We start from the raw sequence: 27,021 nt of genomic DNA, 5'->3' as shown, positions 1-27,021 counted from the left end.
GTAGACACCAAATTTATGTTAAATAAATAATGAGACAGTGTGATATCTCATGTATTGTTGTTCATCTGAACTTGAATTTAATTTTAGAAAATGGCAACAACAACAAAAAAATACACAATACAGCTTTCTTCACATAAGGCTTTTTGGTCTTTTCATCATAAGATAACTGTCTTAATAAAGTCTATATCTCAATCAATTCCCATTTTTGGAGTTTATTGTAAGACAGAATGACACATACAAGGTCACTCAAACACTATCAAAAACATAACAATGAAAGTAATGAGGGAAAAACTGAAGCAGGAAGTAACACAAACGCAGGAAACAAACGGAAAAGAGGAAATATGCAAAAGACAACTAACCCTAATGAATACTAACACTCAACAACACAGAAATGAGACAGAGGTAGGAACATAAAGAAGCACTGCAGGAAAAAAAACTACCTCTAATATGAGGTAATACAATGTGGTATGAAGCAAAACATAAACTGAAACTGAGTAAAACAACTATGAGGAAAAAGGAAAAGAAATGAAAGACTTAATTACAATAATACCACAATAGATAAAAAAAAAAACTACCAGAAGAAGAAAATTACATTAAAAATCAAATAATTTCAAATAGAAATATCAAGAATTAACCACCTATGCTTAGCCATGCTTGTGTTTGATTTCCACTGACTTATAAAAAAGCTACAACAAAATACCTCATTATGACAGAGCATATCAAATTAAAGTTATAATGTGGAATTACAATCCCAGCTAAAACCGCAAAACATGTTTTGATTATATTATTTCTGAGAAACTGTACATTGATTTTATGGTATTTTTTCACAGATCCACTTAAGAGAAGTTGAACATGGGAGATCATTCCAGGACTTTTTATTATTATTTATGATATGAGCACAGTTTTCCTGTCCACCACCATTATCAGGTTGGTCTCCTGCCCAGTACCTAGCAGGTCAGTGACAAAAACATTGTCTTATTATTACTGAAGAAAAACTGAGATGCTTTGGTGTTGGTGCTTCCATCAGACTGCAGTACATCATGACTAATATAGTAACTTCTTCTGATCAATGTTACCAAAACAAGTCATTAGCACACATCTTTAACCTATTGGCCTTGCAGCTTGGCTCATCCCACTGACATGTAACACCACAAATGTGGGTATCTCTGCATAAAAGTATGGGTTTTACAAATATCTTTTGGAAATGTAATAAAAGTAGTAAACTAAACCAAAAGAGAAGTCTTACCTGAGAGTCAGTGGGGTTCCATCTACCCATTTCCATGTTCCCTCCTTTTCTTTGTCATTCAAACCAATCCAAGCATCTTCTGTGATGATTACAGAGAGGATCATCTGTTTAATAGAAAAATTTTAAAAAGAAAAGACTTTCATTTTAGATTTGAACCACAATTTATTCAAATTTCATCTAAATTCTATTTTTAAAAAATCCTAAACCACCACTAATTAAACCATTTTCTCTTTCCTTTTCCCCCTTGTTTTGCTTTTACATATTTATTGCAGCATTTACCCTCAACAATGGAGATACATTTTCCACAGCTAATACAGGAAAACACACCACCTAACAGGCAACATGCTTTTATACACTTCAACCTTTAATTTATTTGTTATGTTGTTGTTTTTTTTTAACAATGAGTAAGTCATTGCCACTAAAATCTCTTAATACTGTCTAAACGTATTATAAACGTGTTCAAAATTATCTTAGAGGTGTTTGCTCATTTCATGATGTCCCACACATTTCATAAAACATAACTTTTACTAAAGCATGTACATTAGTGTGTCAGAGTTTTAAAAAAAAAACAGTTAGAGTGGAACAGTACAGTTTGTAGAACAAACATGTACAGTGGAAACAATACATACTCTCTTTTGCAGTGTATCAGTGGAAGAATTTTTGGAAACTACATTGCATGTGTTCTTGTACAGTTATTAATTTATTTTTCTAACTTCCAAGGGTTTCATTCACTGTAATCTGTGGGATTGTTGCAAAGCAGCAGTCCCAGTGTATGTTATCAGACGCTTCTTCTTCCCTAACTAGTCTCACACCATTTGTGGTAGACAAACTATTCATACCTCAAAATGACTGGCTCAATTATCCACTGTGTGTTTCTATTCTGATTTTCTAAATCTTGCACAATTTCTGAAAATTCCACTTTTAGTTAGTGGCAGAGTTACCTCTTTTTCACCTCTTCCTTGCATGTCGATGGTTGTGAGTTAAAATACAGCATGGGACTTTTTTCACAATTACATTTTTCAGAAGTCTTTTTTTCTTATTCTTTTAATCACACACAGAAAATCTAATTACCTGCCCATGTATTTATGAGACATCTGCTTTTAACTTTGTTAACCAGCCTTTAACTCATTGCCTCCAGCATTTTAGATGCACCAGAGGCAAGCTACAGACTACCAGTAGCAACAATCTCACTGCAATTTCTCCAGAAATTGCAAAAACAGAAAAGTCTACCTTTTTTTTTTCTCACTGAGACAAAATTATAGTTGTTTCAGGGTTTTATGTGTAGTAAATGTGTTGTAGACATGTATTAATTTCTAGATTTTTGTTCAAAACCGGACAAATTGTTTACATTAAAATAAACAGGAGTTTGAACTTTAATATTTATTTACAAACACAATAACACACACATACACAAACACTGTACCTGTTCTTCAGGAGTGTCAATAACCATCAGATCTGCTCCTCTGTCTCTGCAGTTCTTTCTGGCTGCATCCCAGGAAGCAGAGCTTTCAGAGAGGAGATAACAGCTACAGCTAAACTTGCTCCATCCTGCAGGACATGCTTTGTCTAGAAGAAATTACAGAGACGTAGTAGTACAGTTAGTGAATGATGTTTTAAGAATTCTATAATAATACTCATTTGATCTTTATTTAATTAAACAGGATCATCTAACAATAAGATCTATGCACACTGCATTCACTTACAGAGAATAACAGTTTTACAACAACAACAAAGTGTGTGTGACACATTTTTTGCCAGGAAATTAAAGCTAAAGTGAACTGTGCTAACTTTTTAAAATATTTTTTGTGCTGTGATCACTTTCATATCTGCCACTAATTTAGTGTTCCTGCTGGAATGACCACAACTTTGAAGAGACTTCCCACAAATATTATGTCTGAGAATGTGAGGGCAGTGCCATGACTTAAGTGTCTGCTTATTTTTATTTGCTCCCTAAATACCGCTAAAATCGTTTGCTAATGTATCTTACATCATGCGATTACTAAACAATGTTAACCTCCAGATCCATGTATGTATGTATGGAAATACCCATTGATTTCAGATTGTCCTATATATATATATATATATATATAAAGTAACCCCGGCGGAAGGGGCTACATGAATAGGATGAGGGACCTATGGATTCTTCGATACCCAACATCCACAATGACGGCGAAACAACTAGTAGCTCAGTGTTCCAACATTCGAAAGAAGGGACTGCTTTCACAGCTAGAGATTGACGAGGTACAACATAAATGCTACGGCAAGGAGGAGTCAGGACGCCAGGTCAGGGGGGAGATATCATCACCCCCACCCGAGATTGGGTACATAGCCCCAAGTGCGACAGGAGAGGAACTGACCTGAAATATAGGATCATGGCCAAGCTTGAAACCTGGATCCCCCGAAGCCGGTTACCAAGATTACGTGAAGTACCCTCAGAAGGTCTGCTAGAGGATGTTAATGCAGCACTACGGACAATACCTACAACCACGATTACCGACACTAACAAGCTGATCTACAATACGGCAGCAGTGATCAGTGAGATGCTTGGCTACAAGTTGAACAGCCACAAGAGGCAGTACCCTCCATGGAGAAGGAGGCTAGAGGGCAAGATCAAAGTAGCACGGAGGGAGGTTAGCCAACTAACGGAGTTGCAGAAAGGTGCGACAAAGAAGGTGCATAAGAAATACAGCAAGCTGTCCATACCTGAGGCCTTGGAAACTGCCAAGCAAAGACTCACAAGGGAGTGGCAAGGGAACAATAATAAGAGAACAGCACCACCAAGGCTGGAGACAAAGCAATACTGGAAGAGCATATGGGAGAAGGACACAACCCATAACGGCAATGCTCAGTGGCTAGTGGATCTGAGGGCAGATCATAGCGACCTCCCTGAACAGGGTCCAGTAACCATCACAGTGGCAGATATCCAAGAAAGGGTCTCCAGTATGAAGAGTTGGACAGCACCAGGGCCCGACATGGTTCACGCCTACTGGCTAAAGAAGCTGACTGCACTCCACGAGCGTCTGGCAGCACAAATGAACCAGCTGCTAGTTAACGAGGGACACCCGGAATGGCTAACCGAAGGTCGGACGGTCCTGATCCCCAAGGACCCCAAGAAGGGACCAGTCCCCTCCAACTACCGACCAATAACCTGCCTCAGTACTACATGGAAGCTCCTGTCAGGCATCATATCAGCTAAGATGAACAGGCACATGGGTCAATACATGAGCGGGACACAGAAAGGAATTGGCAAGAATACCAGAGGCGCAAAACACCAGCTACTGGTAGACAGAACAGTCAGCCGAGACTGCAAGACCAGACTGACCAACCTGTGCACTGCCTGGATTGATTACAAGAAGGCCTATGACTCAATGCCCCACAGCTGGATACTGGAATGCCTAGAATTGTACAAGATCAATGGGACCCTAAGAGCCTTCATCAGGAACTCAATGGGGATGTGGCGTACAACACTAGAGGCCAACTCCAAGCCCATAGCACAAGTCACCATCAAGTGCGGGATCTACGAAGGAGATGCTCTGACCCCACTGCTGTTCTGCATAGGCCTGAACCCCCTCAGTGAGATCATTAACAAGACTGGCTACGGATACCGACTACGGAACGGAGCAGTTGTCAGCCACCTCCTGTACATGGATGACATCAAGCTGTATGCCAAGAGTGAACGAGACATCGATTCACTGATCCACACTACCAGGCTATACAGCAATGACATTGGAATGTCATTCGGGCTGGAGAAGTGTAGTCGGATGGTAACAAAGAGAGGGAAGGTAGTCAGAACTGAGGGGCTTGAACTACCAGAAGGCAACATTGCAGACATAGAGGACAGTTACAAATACCTGGGGATCCCGCAGGTGAATGGGAACCATGAAGAGGCCGCTAGAAAAGCTGCAACCACCAAGTACCCGCAGAGGGTCAGGCAAGTCCTGAGGAGTCAGTTGAACGGTAAGAACAAGATCTGGGCCATCAACACGTACGCCCTGCCCGTGATCAGGTACCCTGCTGGGGTAATAGGCTGGCCAAAGGAGGAGATAGAAGCCACTGACATAAAGACAAGAAAGCTCCTTACCATGCATGGAGGGTTTCACCCCACGTCCAGCACCCTGAGGCTGTACGCTAAGCGGAAGGAAGGGGGCCGGGGACTGGTGAGTGTCAGCACCACAGTCCAGGATGAGACAACGAACATCCAAGAATACATCACGAAGATGGCCCCAACTGACAAGTGAATACCTCAGGCAGCAGAAACCCAAGAAAGAGGAGGGAGACGAGGAACCATCATGGAAGGACAGGCCCCTGCACGGTATGTACCACCGGCAGATAGAGGAGGTGGCTGATATCCAGAAATCCTACGAGTGGCTGGACAAAGCTGGACTGAAAGATAGCACAGAGGCACTAATCATGGCAGCACAAGAACAAGCTCTGAGTACAAGATCCATAGAGGCTGGGGTCTATCACACCAGGCAAGACCCCAGGTGCAGGCTGTGTAAAGATGCCCCAGAGACAATCCAGCACATAACAGCAGGGTGCAAGATGCTAGCAGGCAAGGCATACATGGAACGCCATAACCAAGTGGCCGGCATAGTGTACAGGAACATCTGTGCCGAGTATAACCTGGAAGTCCCGAGGTCAAAATGGGAAATGCCCCCAAGGGTGGTGGAGAATGACCGAGCTAAGATCCTGTGGGACTTCCAGATACAGACGGACAAAATGGTGGTGGCTAACCAACCGGACATAGTGGTGGTAGACAAACAGAAGAAGACGGCCGTAGTGATCGATGTAGCGGTTCCGAATGACAGCAATATCAGGAAGAAGGAACACGAGAAGCTGGAGAAATACCAAGGGCTCAGAGAAGAGCTCGAGAGGATGTGGAGGGTGAAGGTAACGGTGGTCCCCGTGGTAATCGGAGCACTAGGTGCGGTGACTCCCAAGCTAGGCGAGTGGCTCCAGCAGATCCCGGGAATAACATCGGAGATCTCTGTCCAGAAGAGCGCAGTCCTGGGAACAGCTAAGATACTGCGCAGGACCCTCAAGCTCCCAGGCCTCTGGTAGAGGACCCGAGCTTGAAGGATAAACCGCCCGCAGGGGCGTGCTGAGTGTTTTGTTTTATATATATATATATATATATATATATATATATGTGTGTGTGTGTGTGTGTGTGTATGTGTATATATATGTGTATGTGCATGTATATATATATATATATATATATATATATATATATATATGTGTGTGTGTGTGTGTGTGTATGTATATATGTATATATTGTGCTATTCTTAGTTAGTGTATTGTCTGTCTTGTTAATGTTTTGTTTATAATAGAGTACTGTAACAAAAAATAATTTCCGCTAGGGATCAATAAAGTATTCTGATTCTGATTCTGATATCCTTTTGTGTAGATACTTAAATTATTAAGCTTTTCATACATTCTCTGTGTAGGTACCTCTTCAACTTATTTTATATTATTCTCTTATGCTAAGAATCTGAATGTTAACAACCTACATGCTGTCAATGGAAAGATGCTAAACTGTGTTTCATTGTTCTGGTAACAGTGAAAATAAAGACCTTACCTTATCTTACCTTACCCTACCTTACCTAACCTAATCTACATTTCAGTATTACATATCATAAACCTCAGGTGGGTAATGTTTGCATCTGGCAAAAAACTATTTGTATGTTCTTTGTGATTTTTCTGTGTCATTTTTCTGCTGTGAAGATACCTGAGACTTGTTTGACTCTTGACCTACATTCATTTTTATTAATAAATATTAATATAAACTAGTCCTCTCTTTAGATAAGGTCACAAAAAATAGTTAACTGAAAAAAGTCTGAATTAACAATAAATTAAAATTTGAAAAAGTATTTATAAAATCTTTATTAAATCATGCTAAGTTCACATCTTAATCAATATATAAATGAATGGGCACCTAAATACTTTGTTACTCACTTACTTAGACTTTGATACTTAAAATGATACCAAGAGCACAGTAATATTTTCCATCATGACTACACATATCTGTATTCATGTGTTTATAAATACACACTAAGGAGGAATAATGCTTTACAAATAATGAATTACACACTTACTAATAGAATGGATTCCAGCATTTTTGTACTAACTGTATTTTTCTTGTAAATGTGATATTTGTGAATAGCATAAGATGCACTGCTGCAATCCAGCTTTAAAGTGATAAGCAGAGATACAACAATGAAGCCAGTGGTTCATATAAATATGTGCCCCTAAAGATTAACGTTTGCTTTTTAAAATTTCTGTTGAATCAATTTCCACAGTAAGACCTTTTATAAAGACACAAGGACTCACTCTGGTTAAACAAGCTCTTCAGCCTCTTCAGCTCTTCTGTGATTTTGGTAAGGTCGGCATGCAGCATGTCTCTCGCCTCAGTCATGGAGAGAAGTTTGTTACTCATGGAAGAGAGATTTGTGTTTAGAAGGTCTTTCTCCTCAGTTATTGAGGAAAGTTGGATGTTCATTGCAGTGAGATGTTCAGCTGACTCGTATAAGGAGTTATTGTCTGAAATACAGACAGATAAACAAATATGTTTTTGAGACACAAAAAGGCACTAATTCTAATTAATTTTACAGTTAAACAAAAAATATTTTAACATTCTGCCTCTAAGCAATGAAACATGCTAAATATGAAGGTTTTAGTTCCTTATTCACATGCTTTTACATGAGAATAAGGAACCATTGTTGCAATCTCATCATCCTAAAATGGTTTACATATTTTTAATTTGTGCGTATTTCTGCTTTCAAACGTTCATGTCTAATTTAATTAGAACACCAACACAACTCACAGTAGAAATAAAGAGCGATAATTCCAGCCACCAGGCCCAGAGAGAGAATAACAACTAAAGACAAACTTCTTTTACAGCTCCTTGGATCTGAAACAATGGAAAAGCAAAACAAAACTGGATGCAAAATAAAGTGAAAAATAGATGTTAAAACACATGTATAATTCTTTTCCCATGTCTCTTTCACTTCTTACCTGTGAGATTTGTCGAATGTGTTGGGTTATCAGGTTTGAGATGTTCAGTATTGACATAAATTTCCTCCATTGCATGAAAGGATGTGGATTATTTCTGAGAGCTCAGCTCGGCAGCACAAGCCATGTGAAGTGAGAGTCTCACTGGTTTCAGGTTATTCTTTTATTTTAAGTTCAGAGGAAGTGGACAACATGTGGTTTGTGCAGCTATGGTACCACTAGGCCTGTTCTCAAACTGTGTATATATGGTATCCAAATGAAAGGATACAGAAGACAATTTTTTTTCAAGGGTTTGTGGAGAACTTTCAAGAACCTGATCTGTGGGACTGTTTTGTGTACAGCTAGGGTGCTGCTACTACTTTGGCTTTCTCAGTTTTATTTTGAATTTGATTGTTTATCTAATTTTCCTCTTGATTTTAATATTGCTGTCAGGTTTTAACAAGTGACTGTGTTTTATCTGTTTGCACTACAAATAGACAACACATGCATTTATTTGTGGAAAGTAAATTAAATGTGATTGAATTTAGATATTGTTAGAGATGAATACTGCCAATTGAAGAAACAGGTGCTTTGCATGCTTTGCTAGGTTGATGTGTGGTTTTGATGTATATTCACTTGGTAGAATGCTATTTTTGATGTGCTGTGTGGCTTCCTTTCAGGCTATACTGTCACCTCAATGCATAGTTAACCTTATCCTTGTTTTAGTATATACTGTTTTAAAATTGTTGGGGGGTTTTTGTTCTTGTTTTTCTTCTTTTTAAAAATTACACACCAGCCACACTTAGTTGTACTGATATTAATTGATTGATTTATTTAGCCTTTTCTTTTAAACATTTTACTTTAAAACCCAACCATGTCTCTGGCATAGTTTTTGTGGAATCTGTCAGGGGGAGTTTTGAAGATAGTAAGAGTTGTTCTAGGAGAGTAACACTAATGGCAAGCTAGAGCACATTAATAGTATATGTTAGTCATATTATGAACAAAATCCTGACACAGGACCCGAGACATGAATCTGGCCTTTCATCAGAAATGGTTTCAGTGTAAGGGTGGCTGCCAAGAACTCATTCTTATGGATTCTTTACTCCCTATTTTCTAAAGAAAACAGGCAGTAAAGGCTGAGGTATGCCAAATTATATGAAAACTAGCTTGAAAATTATTGGCAATGGGGATTATGGACCAGTTCTAATTTTTTATTGTTATTTTGGTATGTGAGCTTGTGTTCCACAAGTTCAGGTTATCTACCAGACACATTTGAACGGCCCTTACTTCCTGCTGCTCCGGGGTTTTTGTGGTCTGGTCTAACTTAGGGCTGGTTAACCTGAGTGATTTGTTTAGAGGCCAGACTCTGCTCTCCTTTCAGCAGCTTCAGCAGTGTTTCAGCCTCCAGAATGTGGAATTTTTTTAGATACCTTGAACTGAGGCACTTTATAATTAATGATGGACCCTACAAGGTCTGCAGTGGAGGATGCTTTCTTCTCCCTGCAGCCTGGGAAGTCCATTAGCTCCTTTTATAAGGTCCTTAACTCCTAAAGCCCCTCACTTCCTGGCTTTTAAACAGGGTTGGGAAAGAGACCCAGGCTGCTCTATAACTGTTTCAGACTGGCATGAGATTTGGGTCTGTGCCTCTAAGATATCTGTCTGTAACCAGGCTAAATCGATTCAGTTAAAAATTGCTCATCGTGTATACATAACACCCTCTTTAAAAAGTTGTCACGCCTGGGGGGCAAGCACAAGGGAATAGACTCAGGTGCAGACACCACACGGAGGCTCGGAGGGTGATTGAAAGCAAAACAAGACTTTATTTCAGCCAGTGAAGGTGGCAACAACAGGGGAAAAGATGGAGAACAAAAAACTCGCTAATCATGAACAGAAAGCGAAAGGTACTAAACAGACCTCTGAAATTGCTTAACCTTAACACTAACGTAAAGCAATAACTCACGTTATAACGCACTGTGCGGCAAAAAGCAACTCAGGGTTACTAGATACGAAAATAAGTAAGTCGCTGTGACGTGATTCTACAACTAAGAAACTGGAGTTTTAATGCACTGTCAGGCATCAAGAAACTCAGAGTTGCTAGATACAATATTTAGACAGTTTTTCAACTCTCGGTAATGCTGCAGTGATCGTTTGACTTTGGGACCTGCAGCAGAGTTTGGGCCCAGACATGGCTAATGACGTCAGACTTAAAGACCGGCTAGTAACTCAAGTCATCTTGTTGCCTTAGAAACTGAACTCTAAACCTATAAATACCAAACCCACCCAAAACCTCTGTACCCTCACCCCTGACTGCGAAGTTAGACATCACCCAGTTACTTGAAATTTGGGCATCCTTGGGGCCCCCTACAAAGGGCATAAACGCATCTTAATATTTACATTATTAATTAATCCATCCACCCATCCATCCACCCATCCATCCACCCATTTGTTTCTGCTTATCCTTTTCAGGATCGCTGGGGGTGCTGGAGCCTATCCCAGCTGTCTTAGAGTGAGAGGCGGGGTACACCCTGGACAGGTGGCCAGTCTGTCGCAGGGCTAACACGGAGGGACACAGCCATAGACAACCAATTGCTCTCACATTCACACCTATAAGCAATCTAGATTAATCAATTATCCTATCCCCACTAACTGCATGTCTTTGGACTGTGGGAGTAAGCATTAAGTAATAATCGTAATAATTTAGGAACTATTACTTACAAACTACTTACATTTACTTACAACTGTTTTGTTTGCTGTAAAAACGGACTTTTTACCATCTTAGTACTTTTAAGCAAATCTAACTATCAGAACCAACAAACAAAGTTAGAATATTAGTTGTGAGGTACTTGCAAAACTCTGGTGTTTGATCCTTTTTGTCAGTTTTTTCTTAGTTATGCTTTTCTCCCTTCCTGGAAAGAGAAAAGTGAAAACATATATATGCACTGTGACTGATTCAAAAACTTTACAACTATGGAGACTTTGAGTAACATATAAATAAAGCTCATAATAATGCTGAATAACAACAATTAAATATAATCACTTTTTAATCAATTAGTCATTTTACTTGCTTTTACAAACTTACGTGATAGTTGTTGTATTCAAAAACAACCACGTATGAGAAAGCGTGCTTCTTTACGCCTGCTTTTTTGTCTGTCACAGCTCGAGCCAATCAGCAGACCGTATACTGAGACGTTGGTGAGTGTGTTGCCACGACAACGAACCAAGACAACATTGACTTGCGCGCTGGTAACTGACTGACAGAGGGCTTGATGTAAAGTAAAAAGTTCTTCGACACAACGGTGAGTTATTAAGATGCTTGTTTGTACAGTCTGTTAAACGATCCATTATTAACGTTAAAGTGAACGCAGAGAGTTCTTACAGCCTATACTGTATGTACAACTACGGGATCCACGGTTTAAGTATTGTGAAGTGCTTAAGAGAGTGAGAATATAATGAAGTGCAAAACTCAGCGAACAGTACAACTGTTAACATAAAAACAATGCAAACATGAATAAAACAGCTAGGCTTTAGAGACTATTTATGCTCCTTTACTTCGTCAGTGCTCCAAAATGTTGTTATTCACACGGAGCACTGCACTCCGTCTAGGGGTTTCTTAAACTTACCAGCTAACAGAAAGACTTCTGAATAAATGTGATGTCGTGGTCTCTCATATATATATATATATATATATATATATATATATATATATATATATATGTGTGTGTGTGTGTGTGTGTGTGTGTGTACACACACACACACACACACACACACACACACACACACACACACATATATATATATATATCCCATTTTTTTCTTTTTGGTTAATCAAATGTTTCTACGGTCACATCAATGACAAATTTCCTTTTGCTGATTCAAAAAACCCATATTTCATTAAACAGTCATGAGGCCATGCTGAGAAACCACTTGATTTCTGAAATTGAATCTAAATCTTCAAATTACTGTACCATAAGTATGTATGACATAAACTGAAGTGGATATGGTATACAGCATATAGATTTCAGTTGTTAAAAACACACCCTAATGCTACTTCTGAACCTGATATGATAACTGAAGCATAAAAAATGGATGTTTAGTTTATGACTCCATGTGTTCTCTTGTGTTCTTCTGTTTCCTTTCTTGCAGGTGATTTTGCCATACAACATATTCAGAATGAGCTTCACTCAGGTGAAGAAAAAGGCATCCCTGCTATGCAACAATAAGCGTGTGAAGGAGGGTAAAACAAGAAGGGTGAGGTTCTAACTTGCATTTTTTTCCTTTTATCTCTGTAATTTTGAAGCTGCTTGCGAGTTATGTTGTGAAATATAGCCATATGACAGCTTTCAGATGACAAGGAAATGAAGATGTTACAGCAGATGTCAGAAGTGGGATTTTCTGACAAATAAACAGCTTTCTATTTTCTTGTGACCTACTTGTTGGACACTGTCCCATTCTTTTTTAAAATACTGCTTCAAATGACACGTTGTCCTAATAATCACTTTGGCTTCTCATAGGGAACAAAATGAATTACATGACTACAGTGTTTTGTTGCATTGACCTCAGCCTAACCATTTTAGCTCTCTTCCACTTCACTTACAATTTTCTCAGGTCAGAATGTGGAATATTGAAGTCCATACTTGTGTACTTATTTGGTAAGATTGTTAAAAAGAAAAAATTAGGCTCATCATCAGTGTGAGCTGCGCTGTTACACACCTGACAGAAACTAGGTACAATGTTCAGGGATGCAGTGGAGGGATTAACATTTTCTACTCTGCATTAGTTGTTATTTCATCTCATGCTCTAAAATATTTAATATTTTCAAAATAAGTGCATCCAGATAGTCTTTAGATTTTATAAAGACTTCAATCTGTGATATTTCGAAACTAAAAGACTTAGTTAGTTACGAGAAGCCACCAGTTTGCTTTGTTTCCGTCTAGATATTGGAATCCATCAAGATTTAAAATAGTCAGATTTTCAAAATAGCTCCCTCATTAGATATGGAAAATAACATGTTCAGAAATATAAGATAGGTAATGACAGATAATCAAATCAAATTGTAAAAAATATTCTATCTGCTGCAGATGCTCGTTTTTACAATCTTGTGGCATTTATCTCTCTAACTGCATAATAAAATTAATAATAATTATTATAATTATTAATAATAAAAGCATAAATATTGCATAAGCAGTTTTGTTATTATGTTATTCATTTAGATTTAGAATTAAGCTAAAATCATTTTCCTTCAGACAGACTAAGTGCAATTAGTTGTTTTTTGCTTTAGGTGCACCAATGACAGAGGATTATGTAGAAAATACAATACCCAAAAAATGATGCACAAAATGAACATTATTTGAGTTTATGTATATGTAAGCATTAGAGCTGTAAGCTGAGCTGTTCCAAGAGCAATAGCCTACAGCTCAGCGCCTCATTACTGCTGATTAGGAGACCGTAAATAGGCCTGTGTTGCTGTGTGTTTGCAGGTGACTCCATCAGTTTTCACCCAGGAGATGTTGCAGTCCACAGAGGAGCGCCTGAGTAACACAGCTGAGGTGCACCCACCTCGCATCCTGGAGTTGCTTGACCTGAGCGCTGCTCCAAATCACAAAGTAAATGCCAGCTAATTCTGTGATATCACACTAGTTTAAAAACTTGCTTCCTATTACACACAGTGATGCGGTATAACATTAACTGGGAACCAACAATAACAGTGGCAACAGTCTACCGTAAAAGGTGCAAATTGAAAGGGAGTTCTTATTTTTAAATATTTTCTTTGATATCACTTACTCCTGCCTAGCCTATTGCCTAGCAATATGTAGAGACTCTTGTGCTGCAGAAACAGCTCAGACCCTTCAGGTGAAGAACTGTAGAAAGGCCGAGGTTGAAATAATCAGGAATTTGACTCAATCACAGCACATTTGGCTGATTACCAGTCTGGTGATTTTTCACGCTCATCATTTGTAGAGTTGTCGCAACATTTTTCTCCCCATAATTGATTGTATATTTTAAAATTGCATCTGCACAAAAGCAAGGACTGCATAAAAAAGAGATGATTAATATTATTGGCATCATACTGTGTGTCCATCTTTTCACTGTTAATTAGGAAAAACATGTTTTCTTTTTACTGCTGATCATTACATCAATATGAATAAAAAACTTGTTTAAATATTTACAAATATTATCATGTGTTTGTGCTCACAAACCAGCAAAGCAAATGCACTGTTCAATACGTATTTAGTATTAAGTATGAGGCGAATTTGAAATCTAAAGCATTGTCTCTGTATGTGTGTTTGGCTAGGGTTCTTTTCCAGATATAGATCAGCCGCTTTTTCAGCCCTACCCTTCTGAGTTGGTCTTCCAGAATTTCTCTCCTGGACAAACCTACAAGTTACCATTGCTGCTTCTCAACAATGACAAGGTATATTAATCAATAAGAGTAATGAAGATCAAATAATTTTGAAATCAGCATGACTGTCAAGCCTATATTTGAATCAGAAACATTTGTGAAACAACACCACCGCAGCATGACTATTTGAAAAAGAGAAAATGTGGGGAGTGTGAAGAAAAGGTCATTGCTGACTGGAGGAAATCTGAATAAGATACCATGATAAGATACCATTTTCAAGCAATGATTAATAATCACTACCTTTGTCCTTCTTGCTGTGCTGGGTTTATGCACTTATCTACAGTTTATGTTTATTTTTTTGTTCAGGTTTCACGGCAAGTGAAGCTGGAGCAGCAGAACTCCGTGTATTTCAGTGTTTTGCCTTCAAGTGATGCACGCAGCAACATTGCACCAGGAATGTCTGCCACTTTCACAGTCTTCTTCACCCCACACGAAAACAAGGTACAAGAGACGTTTGCATTTGATTGGACTTTGCAGCACAAAAACAAAGAAGGCTAGACTGAGAGAAACACAAAGTCACAATAACCACATATAGGATGAGGATAACCTCATATAATCTTGTATAGCCTTTACCAGACTTTCTGCATAAATGTTTCATGAAGTCTCAGTTAGAATCATAATCCACTAAAAAAAATTGTCCTAAATGTTGAATTTAACTAAATTAATTACACGTAAATTTTCTGTGTAATTTTGGTACGGAAATACAATATGAAATCAATCAAGAGAATATACTTGATTTGTATACATTTTCCTTAATGTTTAATTATTTCAACAAATAACCTTCTGATTTTGTCACATATATAATTTAAAGATTTTTTTTTGTTTTTTGGTTCATGTTTATTAAGGAATTATTGTTTTAAGGGTTAGGACTCAAGTATGATATTTTTGGTTTGTTTGTTATTTACATTTGAATAACTGAGCAGCTAATGGAATAAACAGCTTGTTTCTCTCACCCCAAACCTGTAGCGTTGGATGGCTGCCACTTCCTGAGCCTCATTATGTCTGTGGTTTCTTCCTGTTAGAAGGGAATTTTTCCTCTCCACTGTCACAAAGTGCTTGCTGATGGGGATTTCTCTATATTACTGTAGGGTCTTTGCTGCCTTGAGGTGACTGTTGTTGTGAATTGGCGCTATAAAAATTCAGTGTAAGAATCAATAAAATTGAACTGCTTGTGTGCCCAAATTCAGTGGCACAAAATTATTTAACAACTGATATAATAAAGTATATCGAGTTTATAGAGTTTGTGTGGTTGCAGCAGGCTTTTCTCCTTGTCTACACAGGACTACCACCATAGACTGGTTTGTGTGACAGAGAGGGAAAAGTTTGAGATTCCAATCCGGGCCATTGGGCCACGTGCCATTCTTGACTTTCGAGACAAGCTTGACTTGCCCGTGTGTCCTGTGAAAGCTTCAACTGAGAAGACTCAACTTGTTTGTAATGTAGGAAACAGCAAAGCCAAATTCAGGCTCCACACAGAGAGGTGAGAGTCAGCACAAGAAGGGCTTATGTCTATTGTTTTGGAGTAATTTTCTATATTTAACTGTACAACATTAAAACAGTCATTCTTGTACCCAGTGAATAGTTATTTTTAAAGTACAGCTTGTGAAAACTGATCTGGAAAGCTCAGTTAAATACATTTAAGAAAAAATTCAGAATCATAGGTGAAAAGAAAACATTTTTTACCTACTTATCAAAAATTACATAATGGAGTCTTGGTTATACCTTTAACTAGACTTTACAGTACTTATTGTTGGGTCTAGTTAAAAGTTTGCTTTTCCTCTGTCAGTTTCTAAAACAGTAACCTATTATTGCAGGCCTTTTTCAGTGACACCTGAGTTTGGGGCACTTGATGTTGGCGAGAGTATGCAGGTGACTGTGGTTTTCCAACCAATGAACACAGGAAACCACAGCCAGGATCTGTTGCTGCACTACCATACTGGTGAGAAAACAAAACTGTGACACCAATGAGACTTGTGTTGAAGACTCTTCAAGATGTAACAGATAAATACACACTGATAAGGGGCTTGCGAGAGTGGTGTGTATGTGTTTGTTGGTTAGGGGGCCAGTGAAGTCAAAGGTGACATACTGTAGGTGATGAAAGAGAATATAGCCAGTCTTTAGGGAATGAAAATTCAGCTCATAATGGCTGTATTATATCACATTTCCTGCTCAGTATGGCTAGCTCAGAGGGGTTGTTTTCTCTTCTCCCTGATTTCTTCTCATAGTACATGTTACATCTTAGTGGTATTGGTGGACTGCCAGAATCTGGTTTTTAGGAATCTCCTGTTGTCTTTCAATTAGACAAGAGTAACCCTGTTAAATTTCACTTAAATCCCAACAGTATTCCTCCATATTTTTACAACTGACTAATCAAAACAAAAGTAGACAAAAAGGTCTCTTGATACCTATGCTCCACCACTTATGTTACCCTGTGGTAACCAGTTACTAGGTCATAATAAGCACCATGACGTCTTCTACTCAGGTGAAGATGTGTACATTAGCCTGCATGGGTCTTGTGAGGAACTGAACATCCACCTTGAACCTGACTCCATCTGGATGGAGAATACTTATGTCTCCCTGATCAGTACACGCACAGTGTCCCTCACCAACCACAGTGACATCCCTCTTCAGTACTGCTGGACTGTGTGGCCCAGCCAACAAGAAGAGGACCTGAGCTTATTGAGGTATTTATGCATGAGCACAAAATGTATTTATTAGAGCATGTGTTGCCAGAAATGAGCTTGGGTACCCATCACATTCTTTCTGTCGTGTAGATCTTTGTCCTTCTACTGGCCTCTTTTTCTCTCTGACCCTCCTCATATGCTATTTGTTATACTTTTCACTGTCTCTCCCTACTTGTCTCTAGGGAGGGCTCAGTGCTCCAGCAGAAGGAAGAAGTCGAGCTAGGACAGTTGCTTAAGTCTGACCTTGCAGGGATCCATTACCCCCCGCTGCAGTCCAGAGCCCCACCGGAACACAGAAGTCAGGATGCAAACGACTACCTCTTGGCCCTTTCACACTGTATAACTGTGGAGCCTCCGGTGTGTTTGTGTTTCATTGTCATGTCGTGTGTTCACATGATTTTCCTCTTGCCAGACAGATTAGTTGAATACTTAAATGTCATTACATTGCCCATTGTTTTGTTTCCATCAACTCTAGAGGCAACAATGCCTCCTATAGTATGTCTGCATAATGTAATAGTTTTAAGTGGGGAGAAGGAACAGGAGCAACAGCACTTGAAATTTTTGATGTTTCCGTGAATCATTTCTTGCAGCATGCTCTACCCTCAGAGCTGTATTATTGCTGTGAGAACAGAATTCTGAAAAGGCTGATCAGATCTGATGTTAAAACTGTCACACAGACTTTGTGATCAAGACTGTTTGCATATAACTTCTGTCTGATTCTTCTGTGACATTAGAACCACAGATTAGGGCCTTTCTGTCCAGAGACCTTTAGAAAGTATGAGCTCCTCTGTCTTCTGTCCCCAACTCAGCCCCATTCCCTGGACAAAGAGACAACACAGAGTTAGGGAGGTCACCTGCGTGTGTATGTGTAGAGTAAAGCCTGACCAAAAAATTAGTCGTTTTCTTCTTCTTACGTTTTTGTAATGTTTGCATTTTGTTTCACTAAAATAATTATTGTTGTCTTTACGTACTTCAGGAGGGGGAAATATGGCCCAGCACCACAGCGAAGTTCACCATCATCTTCAAGCCTGAGGAGGCCAGACTTTATCAACAAACCATATACTGCGATGTCACAGGTTTATTCCGGTTTCTCAAACACACACACATACCGGAGCAAAAGATAATAATTCATAATGTTATCAGTTTAATCAGTACTTTTTGTCCATTTTAGTCATGTTTACATTGTTAAAAAATAGAGCAAAATCACAGAAACACAGAGGCAACTTTTAAACTTCACCGTCACATGCATAAAATCTGTGTGATGTTTTCTTTCCTGTGGCCCTACAATTTTCCTTTCTCTGTCTTTAGCTCTATTGTAACTCTTTCATCATGGCTGTTTGTCATCTTAGGATGTGAATCACCGCTACCCCTCACAGTCAAGGGCAAAGGCATGGGCCCTCAACTTGTGCTTAACTATGATGGGATGAACTTAAAAGATTTATTCATAGGTGAAAGATTTCGTCAAGAGGTAAGAAAAACCAAGCCAGTGTGAACACGTTATGTTATTGCCAGTATGGCTCTAATGTAGAATGCTTGAACTTGTGTGAGTTGAATTCAGCCTTGGTGGGTGCACTGCAAGGTTATAGTTCTTATCCACAAGATAACAAAACAGCATATATTGTTAAAAAAAGCTGTAAAATAAAATAAAAACAAAATCAAAAGTTTTTCTTTTGACAGTTTTAATGCACAAATGTACTGCTGAAAGACTCTACCACCTTATATCAATTCATCTACTCCATGAAACACATTTTGTATTTAGAGGATCAATATTGGGTATTTGTTCTCATACAAGAATTCATTCTTCAGGTGCAGTTGTCAAACAAAGAGCCAATTGATGCCCCTTTCAGGTGGTCAAGTCCTGACACCACTTTTGGCCGCTGTTTCTCCTTCAATCCCGAGGAAGGTGTTGTTCCCTCTGGCGCCTGCCAGATAGTGGAAGTATCGTTCCGCAGTCCCATTCTGGGTTCATTCTTTGAGGAGTTGCTGCTAAGTGTGGCAGGACAACCTCAATCACTGACCTTCACTGTTGGGTAAAGTTAGCAAGCAGCGAGCCAGTTCTCTGCCAGGACATTTACATGTAACACAGCACAAATAATAGCTGACCCAGCTGTAGTAGTGGGTCTATTACACTCTCACTGCGTATTTTCAAATCTTATTGTTCCCGAGGTTTCAAGGTTTCTTTGTTTCTTCTTTGCAGGGGTTCCATCATTTGTCCCACAATCCACTTCAGTGTTTCAGAGCTTAATTTTGGGGATGTAGCCTTTGGTACATCACTTTTGCTCTTCTAGTTTTTATAACATATATCCAGAGAATAATGACAGACATCATCTTAATATTTTCACATTTTCTCATATTGGTTTCTTTTAATCTCTCTGCATAGGTTTTCCAGTAACAGTTGGTTGTACGCTCTTCAACCCTTCCTTTGTACCCGTGAACTTCATCCTGCGTGTCTTGGGAGACGGGCTGGGCTCTCCTAGTGTTAGCTCATTCAAACAGATTTCGGATGAGTCACTGAAAGATTGGCAAGGTTATACTGCTAGAGATCTTCATCCATGCCCTGTGGAGTTCACGGTCAGCCCGGCAGCAGGCTCAGTGCGTAGCGTGTCCGATGTTGACATTAAGGTACAGTTTATTAACACCATCCCTGCCACTGACGAAATATTTCAGCAATCAGTGTTTTCATGTTATGAAATAGTGGAAAAAAACCTCAAATATTCTGTTTTTATTTTTATATACATGTAAATTATGTAGATTATTTAGATAATATAAAAAATATCTGGGGAATCTTGAAGGATTAGTAAATCTCATTGACATATTTTGCTGGTTTAGAAAATAATCAAATCTCTAGCCAGCAGTCATCATCATGGTGGTTACCCTGTTGATACTGGGGTCTTTAAAGCTGAAGGTGACATTAATGAACTTTCCTTTCCTTTTAACTTTAGACACTTGTTGTCCTGTCTGTGTATTGGTGTATTTGTGGTCTTGTTGTATGTCTGTGCGATGTTTGTACAGGTCACACTGTGCTCCAACACAGTCAGGACATACCAGCTGTCACTGGTGGTGGATGTTGAAGGTGTTGGGGAGGAAATTCTGACTCTGCCTATAAATGCTAGGTACATAAACATGCTTAATGTCCAGACGTACTCAAATAAACAGCTATTGAAGTCATTTCTGTCACAGCAAAATGAATCTAACATGTCATACTGGGCCCATTTACACAGATCTTTATTCTCTATTAGCCTAAGACTGAATATCTTTTTCCCTTTGAAAAGGGAAACTTAATAAAAAATGATGAATAAGAATGAATGTCCATCCATCTGATATAGGAAAATAGAATAAAATGTCTTTGTTGTGGTGTCTTAGTTGGTGGATGAGACCCATAAAATCCATGAAACGACATACATTACATACGACATACATTACTATATATTTTCTTTAAAACCATTCAAAGTATAGTTGTTTTTACTCAGCTGTATTTGTCATTAGAGATTAAATGGAACATATTATGTTCATTACTTCAAGTCAAGCATCCCTTAAGGATCCCAATTAGTAGGGTGAGTGTTAAGTAATCTCTTCTGTCATCTTTTTTCCTAAATCAATGTAGCTTTTTTTCTTCCAGTAGTCTCTGTTGCACTTTTGTTTGTTTGCATCCATTGAACTTGAACTTGGAGGATTAATAGAGTTTAGGCATGATGAAGTGCAATTACACGTCTTTTATTCTCCTCACATTTTCCTTGTTTTTCTTCTGATTGTCTGACTTGCTTTTTTCCCCTTTGTTGATAGGTGTGTTGTGCCTCAGATTTTGGTGGATACTCCAGTGCTACACTTTGAAAGGTGTTTCCTCAATCAACCCTTCGAACAGAAAGTGCGGTTGACCAACCCCAGCAATTTGCCTGCCTGCTACGGCATGCTTGATCAGGTTGGATGGATCACCGGAGCAACAACAATTATAGAGTTTACATGTTTTGGCAGCCACTAAAGTGTTTTACACTGTACCTTTCCTTTTCAATAAATATAAAGTTGGAGCCAGGAGAAAGTTAGCTTAGCGTAAAAATTAGAAATACCCACTTTTAGTTTGTCGCTTGCCACAAGGGGTCACCACAGGTAGCTCCACAAATTTGATTTGGCAGATTTCTATATCAGATGCTGTTCCTGATGCAACTGCTAAGGGATTTGTGTCTCTTCCTTAGAACAAACTGGGATCTTTCACTTGTTAGGCAAATGTGTAAACAGTTACACTGTGGAGCCATGAGCATAAAGATTGGAAATGAGCAAACAAAAGAACTGGCTTTGTCTAAATATAAAGCAGATATTTATACCAGCTTAATAATCAAATGGTAAATGGCCTGTATTTGTATAGCACTTTACTAGTCCCTAAGGACCCCAAAGCGCTTTACACTACTTACAGTCATCCACCCATTCACACACTGGTGATGGCAAGCTACATTGTAGCCACCAGGACCTCTGACCACCACCAGTAGGCAACAGGTGAAGTGTCTTGACCGGCAACCTTCCAATTACAAAGCGACCTCCCAACTCTTGAGCCACAATCGCCCACAAACAACACTGTGTCTGATTTGATTTAGTCTTCTCAGCCTAATAAACAGCTCACTCTTCTTATTTTGGAACTCTGCGTGTGTTTCTTGCATTTCACTCAAAAAATGTTTATTTGGGATTAAGTTTAGAAAGTTATGTCAGGTGGTTCCACAAAACTGTGTCATGTAACTGCTAAGAAAGTGTTTAAGTTTTATTTGTGTTATTTTGCTTTGAATTGATTTGGATTTTTGAGACAAAGGGCAACAAAAGCTTTCCTTATATAATCAATGACTGTGCTTCATATATATATATACATATATATATATATATATATATATATATATATATATATATATATAGCAGAGATGGATTCTTTGTGTACACATGCACTGAGGCAACTTGTGGGCGACCGTGGTTCAGGGGGGCGCTTTGGGTGCCTAGAAAAGCGCTATATAAATGCAATCTGGTATTACACATGCACTGAAGCAACTTACCTAAACACATTTTGTACCAGATCTGTATGCTGACATTAAAACGTATAATTTAGTTTTTTTATAATTTACTTTTTGCTCTCCCTGTTTTCAGGAATATGAAGAGAATTCTTCGCTGCTTTTAGGCAGTTCTGACCCCAGAGGAGTGATTCATCCGGGCTGCTCCGAGGAGCTTCCTGTGCGTCTCCTAGCTAAGGCCCCTGGAATGCTGCATCACACGATACGTATTGCTGTATTTGGGAGCTCCCAGCCACCCCTGGTCAGTGGAAGTGCATGTGTGGGAGTGCAAGTTGTGTGTAGGTCTGAATACCGGCATGGTGCCTATTCTCTAATCCTCCTACTTCTGTTCTGTTTCAGGAAGTGGCCTTATCATGTATTGGGCATGGGCCACTAGTTCACATTCAAACCACACAGCTACACTTTGGCAAAATCCCAGTTCTGACGGACATTGGCAAAACCCTGCTCCTGTCAAACCACTCACCTATTCCAGCTCACTTTACCATTCCAATGGTACAAACACTCACCCAAGAAAATAAAAATACCATTTGTGACTTAGACAGGCAGGCACATACTATCTGTCCAACCATAGATCTGTTCATGTATTGGCAGTCCGACTTTCTTAACTGCTGTGATTGATCAATTATCAGTCTAATTGGATATGTAATTTATAAGCTAATGATTTTACTGCTATGGTAACTCTTGAAATAATTAGTTGCTGCTTAAATTTGAGAATGAGAATAAGGGGCTTCCTTTGCACTAGTCATTTTAAACCAAATTGTGACATTTTACCAATTTAGGTAGACTTTAATGATAAAATTATGTAGTCTCACTGTTTGGTGTAACATTTATGCACAAAAAATGCTGTTAACCTTTACTGTTGACTAGACTTCAACTTTCATCTCTTGCTCTCTCTTAATCTCTTATCTCTCAGAGTTCATTCATAGCAAACCTTTGCAGCACAGTTATAGAAAATGCTCCCACTTGATATTTTCACGCATCACATTTTAGTGCTGGAACGATCTATTGGAGCTTCTACGCTGCTTTGTGTTTTTTCCTCAGCTCATGATGTTCACACTATGAATAGACTCAGATTTTTGTTTCTGCTTCCTTAGACCATCAGAAAGCCCTTTTGGCGTATTGAACCCAGCGAGGGGGAGGTGCCACCATGGAGCCAGGTGGAGCTCAAGGTCGTGGTGCATCTGAAGGATACAGTTGCGTTTGAGGGCAAGTTAGAGGTTTCCATACAGGACAGTCAGCCACTCACTGTCCTCCTGTCTGCCACTGGCACTGGCACTACAATTGTCAGTGACAGGCCTTTTGGTCCCAGCCTTGACCTGGGCACCCACTTCAGGTAGAAATCCCATTTTCATAGACTAAAATGGAGCGTTTCCTAGTTATTAATTCACGATGTAGATGTGGATAATACGACACTGATACTATCCTTTGTCTTTATTCTACTTTGTAAGTCATGAACCATACCAGTACCACTTCAAGCTCTGCAACCATGGCAAGCGAGTACACCGGATGTACTGGAAGGTCGATACCTCACAGCCCACTGCAAAACTCTGCAAAGGTGGCACCTTGCCCGACCAAAGCTTCCTACCTCCTATCTTCACTCCTAAACAGAGAGATGATGCAAGACGTGGATCTTCACTCCCTTCCAGCAGGGAGAAGTCGATGGTTAGCCTCAGACCGTCTCGTCTGGAACTTTTTCCAGGTGGCTCTGCTGACATGGTGCTGACAGTCTCTGCAGACTCCCCAATGGTGAAATAGTTTGTTGCAAGTTAAAGGTTTGCGCATGCACTAAATGACATGATGTAGCATAGTAAGCAGCATAGAACATGTAAATAATGCTTCTTTTTGACAATGCAGGTTGTACGTGAACGTCTGGTGTGCTATGCTATAGTTGGCCAGCAAGGGTATCAGGAGAAAATCATGTCTGTAGACATTACTTGTCGCTTTGTGGCTCCTCTGCTCAGCATTTCCTCAAAGCAGCTGAACTTCTACATAAAGAAGGTTAGTCTTGAGCAAAAATTAGAAACAGTGCCTTGTCTAGAATGCATATACTGAATGCTCTCTACTGTAATGCTCTGTAAGTTGTATGTATTTTTAAATATTATCTAAAGCCTAGTTAAAAACTAAAGTTAAATATCCATAAGCTACAACTTTGATAGATACCTATGTCAGTCTTACAGGTTTCCTTAATGCATTTCAAGATTCACAACCAAATGCCACATAGATGTTGTTTAGTTTAGGGATATTGTGACAAGATGTCTAGCATATTCCAAACTCTGTATAGTTTAGTGAAAGCATTTAGATTATTTTAACATTCAGATTTTTTGAAAATTACAATAGTTTAACCTTGTTAAAGACATCATTAGCTAACAGTTAACAGCTAGTTGTCGGTTAAACTGCAGCAGCTTCATTCCTGTCCTTTATTGTGGTTCATTTAATTAAGGATTTGTATATGTGTTACAGGTCAAAGGGGATAGTGTGCGGCCCCTGTATGAGAAGCTAATCTTGAAGAACGTGTCCTCTCTGCCTGTATCCATGAAGCTGTCGCTCATAGAACCTTTCTCTCTGTGTGAGGCCCCAGGGGAGCACAGTACAGCCACCACTAAGGTGCACATTGTTGTTTGCTAGTTGTTTTCGTTTTAAGTTCCAGGAATTAAGTTCCAGGATTCTCACTATTCTGTGATATAGCCTTGCACCAATGTTTGTGAACATTTTTGTGGAAACATGTTGTGTTCTTACTGTCTTGTAGATGAGCTTTTCTCCAGATTAATGTTGTTATTTTGTTTTTGTTATTGTGTGTCATGGATATCTGTATGTGGTTGTGGGACTTCACTGTATGTGCACTTCAAACAGCTCCATTCAAGATATACAGATATAGTAGTTCAAATTAGGGCATCCATAATATGCAATTCAAATTTGAGTTTGAGGAATTGCACTTTTCTGTAGTGGTGATTGAATAATCTTGATTAGAAGGATAAGTCTGATAAACTTGGGTCCCGTGGCAGAATTGTAATAAATATTTTATTAAATGATTTCTTTCTTCCAGGTGCCAAACCATGCTCTGTGAAAGAAGTGCTCTTACACTGATTTTCCCAATATACTGAAGTGCTATAACTCCAATAATAGTGTTGTGTATTTTTTCCAGTCTGTGGTTTTAGGCGACAAGTGTGAGGCTGAGTTGTGGGTATGCTTTAATCCAGCTTTCTATAAGGATCAAGTGTCACACAATGTGGATGAGGTAACTATGATACAGCCTCTTTTGATATATCATGCTGTTATCTTCTTTCAGTTGTGCATTTTAGAGCAGTGGCTTATTCACCTTGATTTACATTGAAATTAAATAGGCTGGATAGAAGTAACATTTACTTTTGTTTATTTTTATTTTTTTTACTCATTTAATGATCTAAAACTAATGTCTTAATTAAGCTATCAGATAATCCTTGGCTTTGAATAAATGTTCACTTACTAACATAATTTTTCCCTCTTTCTTGAAATGGTTTTCAGTATCTTGAGGTAAATTACTTGGGACACCCACAGCAGGATGTAGTGGACCTGCATGCAGAGGTCCACTACCCCAACCTCGACTTCCCCTCCACCACTGTAGATTTTGACTGTGTGTTAAACTGCACAGAGACTCACAAAGTCATGACCATCACAAACTGTTCCCTGCTTCCTGTGTCCTATTACTGGACCTTTCTGGATGACCACATTAACAGCAGGTATAGTCACACAGAATCTGGCCAAACAGTATTAGAACATGTATCACATTTATAAACCAGACACTGCAGTATCATGTTGTATAATTGTAAAGTGATTGTGTGGTAAGTCTTTTAAACCCAGTTCTGTTTTAGATGTTATGTGAGTCAGAAACAGCCAGCCACATCACTTAAGAAAGATATTATAGTGCTATTACTGTGTTAATACAGAACCTATTTGGATATTTATTTTGACCAAGTAGTCTAGTGTCAAAGCAAAAGCAAATCCACAACAGAATCATGTGTGTTTGTATAAACATGACCAAAACATTTCAGTGAGTTAACTAATTTCTAATATCTGTACTTTAAAAAAAAAAAAAAAATCTTGGATCTGTAAGATGCCAAAGTGAGGAAATATCCTAAATATTTTAACTTCTGATCTGAGTAAAGTTCTCTTAAAGAGAGAGGAAATACAACTGCACAATCAACAGATTCTAATTTAAAAAAAAAAAAAATGAAATAACAGGTCCACTTCAAGAAGATCTTGAATTTGTTTGGGTTTTTTTCCACCAAGATGCTAAAAGACAGTATCATATTTTTCCTTCTTTGCAGAGAAATTTTCATATGTTCCATTTATTGTAAGATTTCAATGCAGTGATTATGAAAAATATATTTTTAAGTTTAGGGATGCTTTATTTGACTATTTTGCTCTTATAGAAAAACAGAGATGCTGAAAGGGAAAAAGAAAAAGAAGCAGAAACTTTCAGAAAGTCAACAGGAAGAATGGAGGCGCTCCTCTGCAACTCTTTCACCTGCCTTTTCAGCTCCTCAAACCCCCCTGCTAGCTGCAGATCAACAGAGCAGCACACAAGGTTCTGTTTGTGTGGAGGAGGTAAGCAAAAATTTCCATTTAGGTAATTTCTTCTTTTCTTTCAGGCGCACGAAACATAAGCAGATTTGTTAT

General features: G+C 38.8%; 2 protein-coding genes across 3 annotated transcripts in view; one reads left to right on the top strand and one right to left on the bottom strand.

The window, feature by feature from the left end:
- The window catches only part of LOC146500345 (CD209 antigen-like protein A), a 231,089-nt gene that overhangs the window by 38,846 nt on the left and 165,222 nt on the right, over window positions 1-27,021 (bottom strand). The window lies entirely within an intron of this gene.
- LOC146500349 (hydrocephalus-inducing protein homolog) overlaps window positions 11,418-27,021 on the top strand; it is a 51,712-nt gene continuing 36,108 nt past the window's right edge. Inside the window, exons 1-25 of the mRNA XM_085135790.1 lie at window positions 11,418-11,532; window positions 12,380-12,484; window positions 13,714-13,839; window positions 14,529-14,648; window positions 14,943-15,077; window positions 15,917-16,116; window positions 16,451-16,575; window positions 17,119-17,320; window positions 17,503-17,677; window positions 18,297-18,396; window positions 18,670-18,788; window positions 19,127-19,350; window positions 19,518-19,585; window positions 19,701-19,942; window positions 20,333-20,433; window positions 21,104-21,239; window positions 22,442-22,606; window positions 22,705-22,857; window positions 23,460-23,698; window positions 23,814-24,111; window positions 24,220-24,363; window positions 24,826-24,969; window positions 25,508-25,600; window positions 25,867-26,081; window positions 26,775-26,949. Coding sequence (XP_084991916.1) covers window positions 12,407-12,484; window positions 13,714-13,839; window positions 14,529-14,648; window positions 14,943-15,077; window positions 15,917-16,116; window positions 16,451-16,575; window positions 17,119-17,320; window positions 17,503-17,677; window positions 18,297-18,396; window positions 18,670-18,788; window positions 19,127-19,350; window positions 19,518-19,585; window positions 19,701-19,942; window positions 20,333-20,433; window positions 21,104-21,239; window positions 22,442-22,606; window positions 22,705-22,857; window positions 23,460-23,698; window positions 23,814-24,111; window positions 24,220-24,363; window positions 24,826-24,969; window positions 25,508-25,600; window positions 25,867-26,081; window positions 26,775-26,949 — 3,777 coding nt within the window. The 5' untranslated portion in view covers window positions 11,418-11,532; window positions 12,380-12,406. The remainder of the gene's footprint in view (window positions 11,533-12,379; window positions 12,485-13,713; window positions 13,840-14,528; window positions 14,649-14,942; window positions 15,078-15,916; window positions 16,117-16,450; window positions 16,576-17,118; window positions 17,321-17,502; window positions 17,678-18,296; window positions 18,397-18,669; window positions 18,789-19,126; window positions 19,351-19,517; window positions 19,586-19,700; window positions 19,943-20,332; window positions 20,434-21,103; window positions 21,240-22,441; window positions 22,607-22,704; window positions 22,858-23,459; window positions 23,699-23,813; window positions 24,112-24,219; window positions 24,364-24,825; window positions 24,970-25,507; window positions 25,601-25,866; window positions 26,082-26,774; window positions 26,950-27,021) is intronic.

This window comes from Neolamprologus multifasciatus, chromosome 16 (assembly GCF_963576455.1).
Source record: "Neolamprologus multifasciatus chromosome 16, fNeoMul1.2, whole genome shotgun sequence".
In the NCBI taxonomy this organism is placed as follows: domain Eukaryota; kingdom Metazoa; phylum Chordata; class Actinopteri; order Cichliformes; family Cichlidae; genus Neolamprologus; species Neolamprologus multifasciatus.
This window is presented reverse-complemented; position numbering and strand designations above follow the sequence as displayed.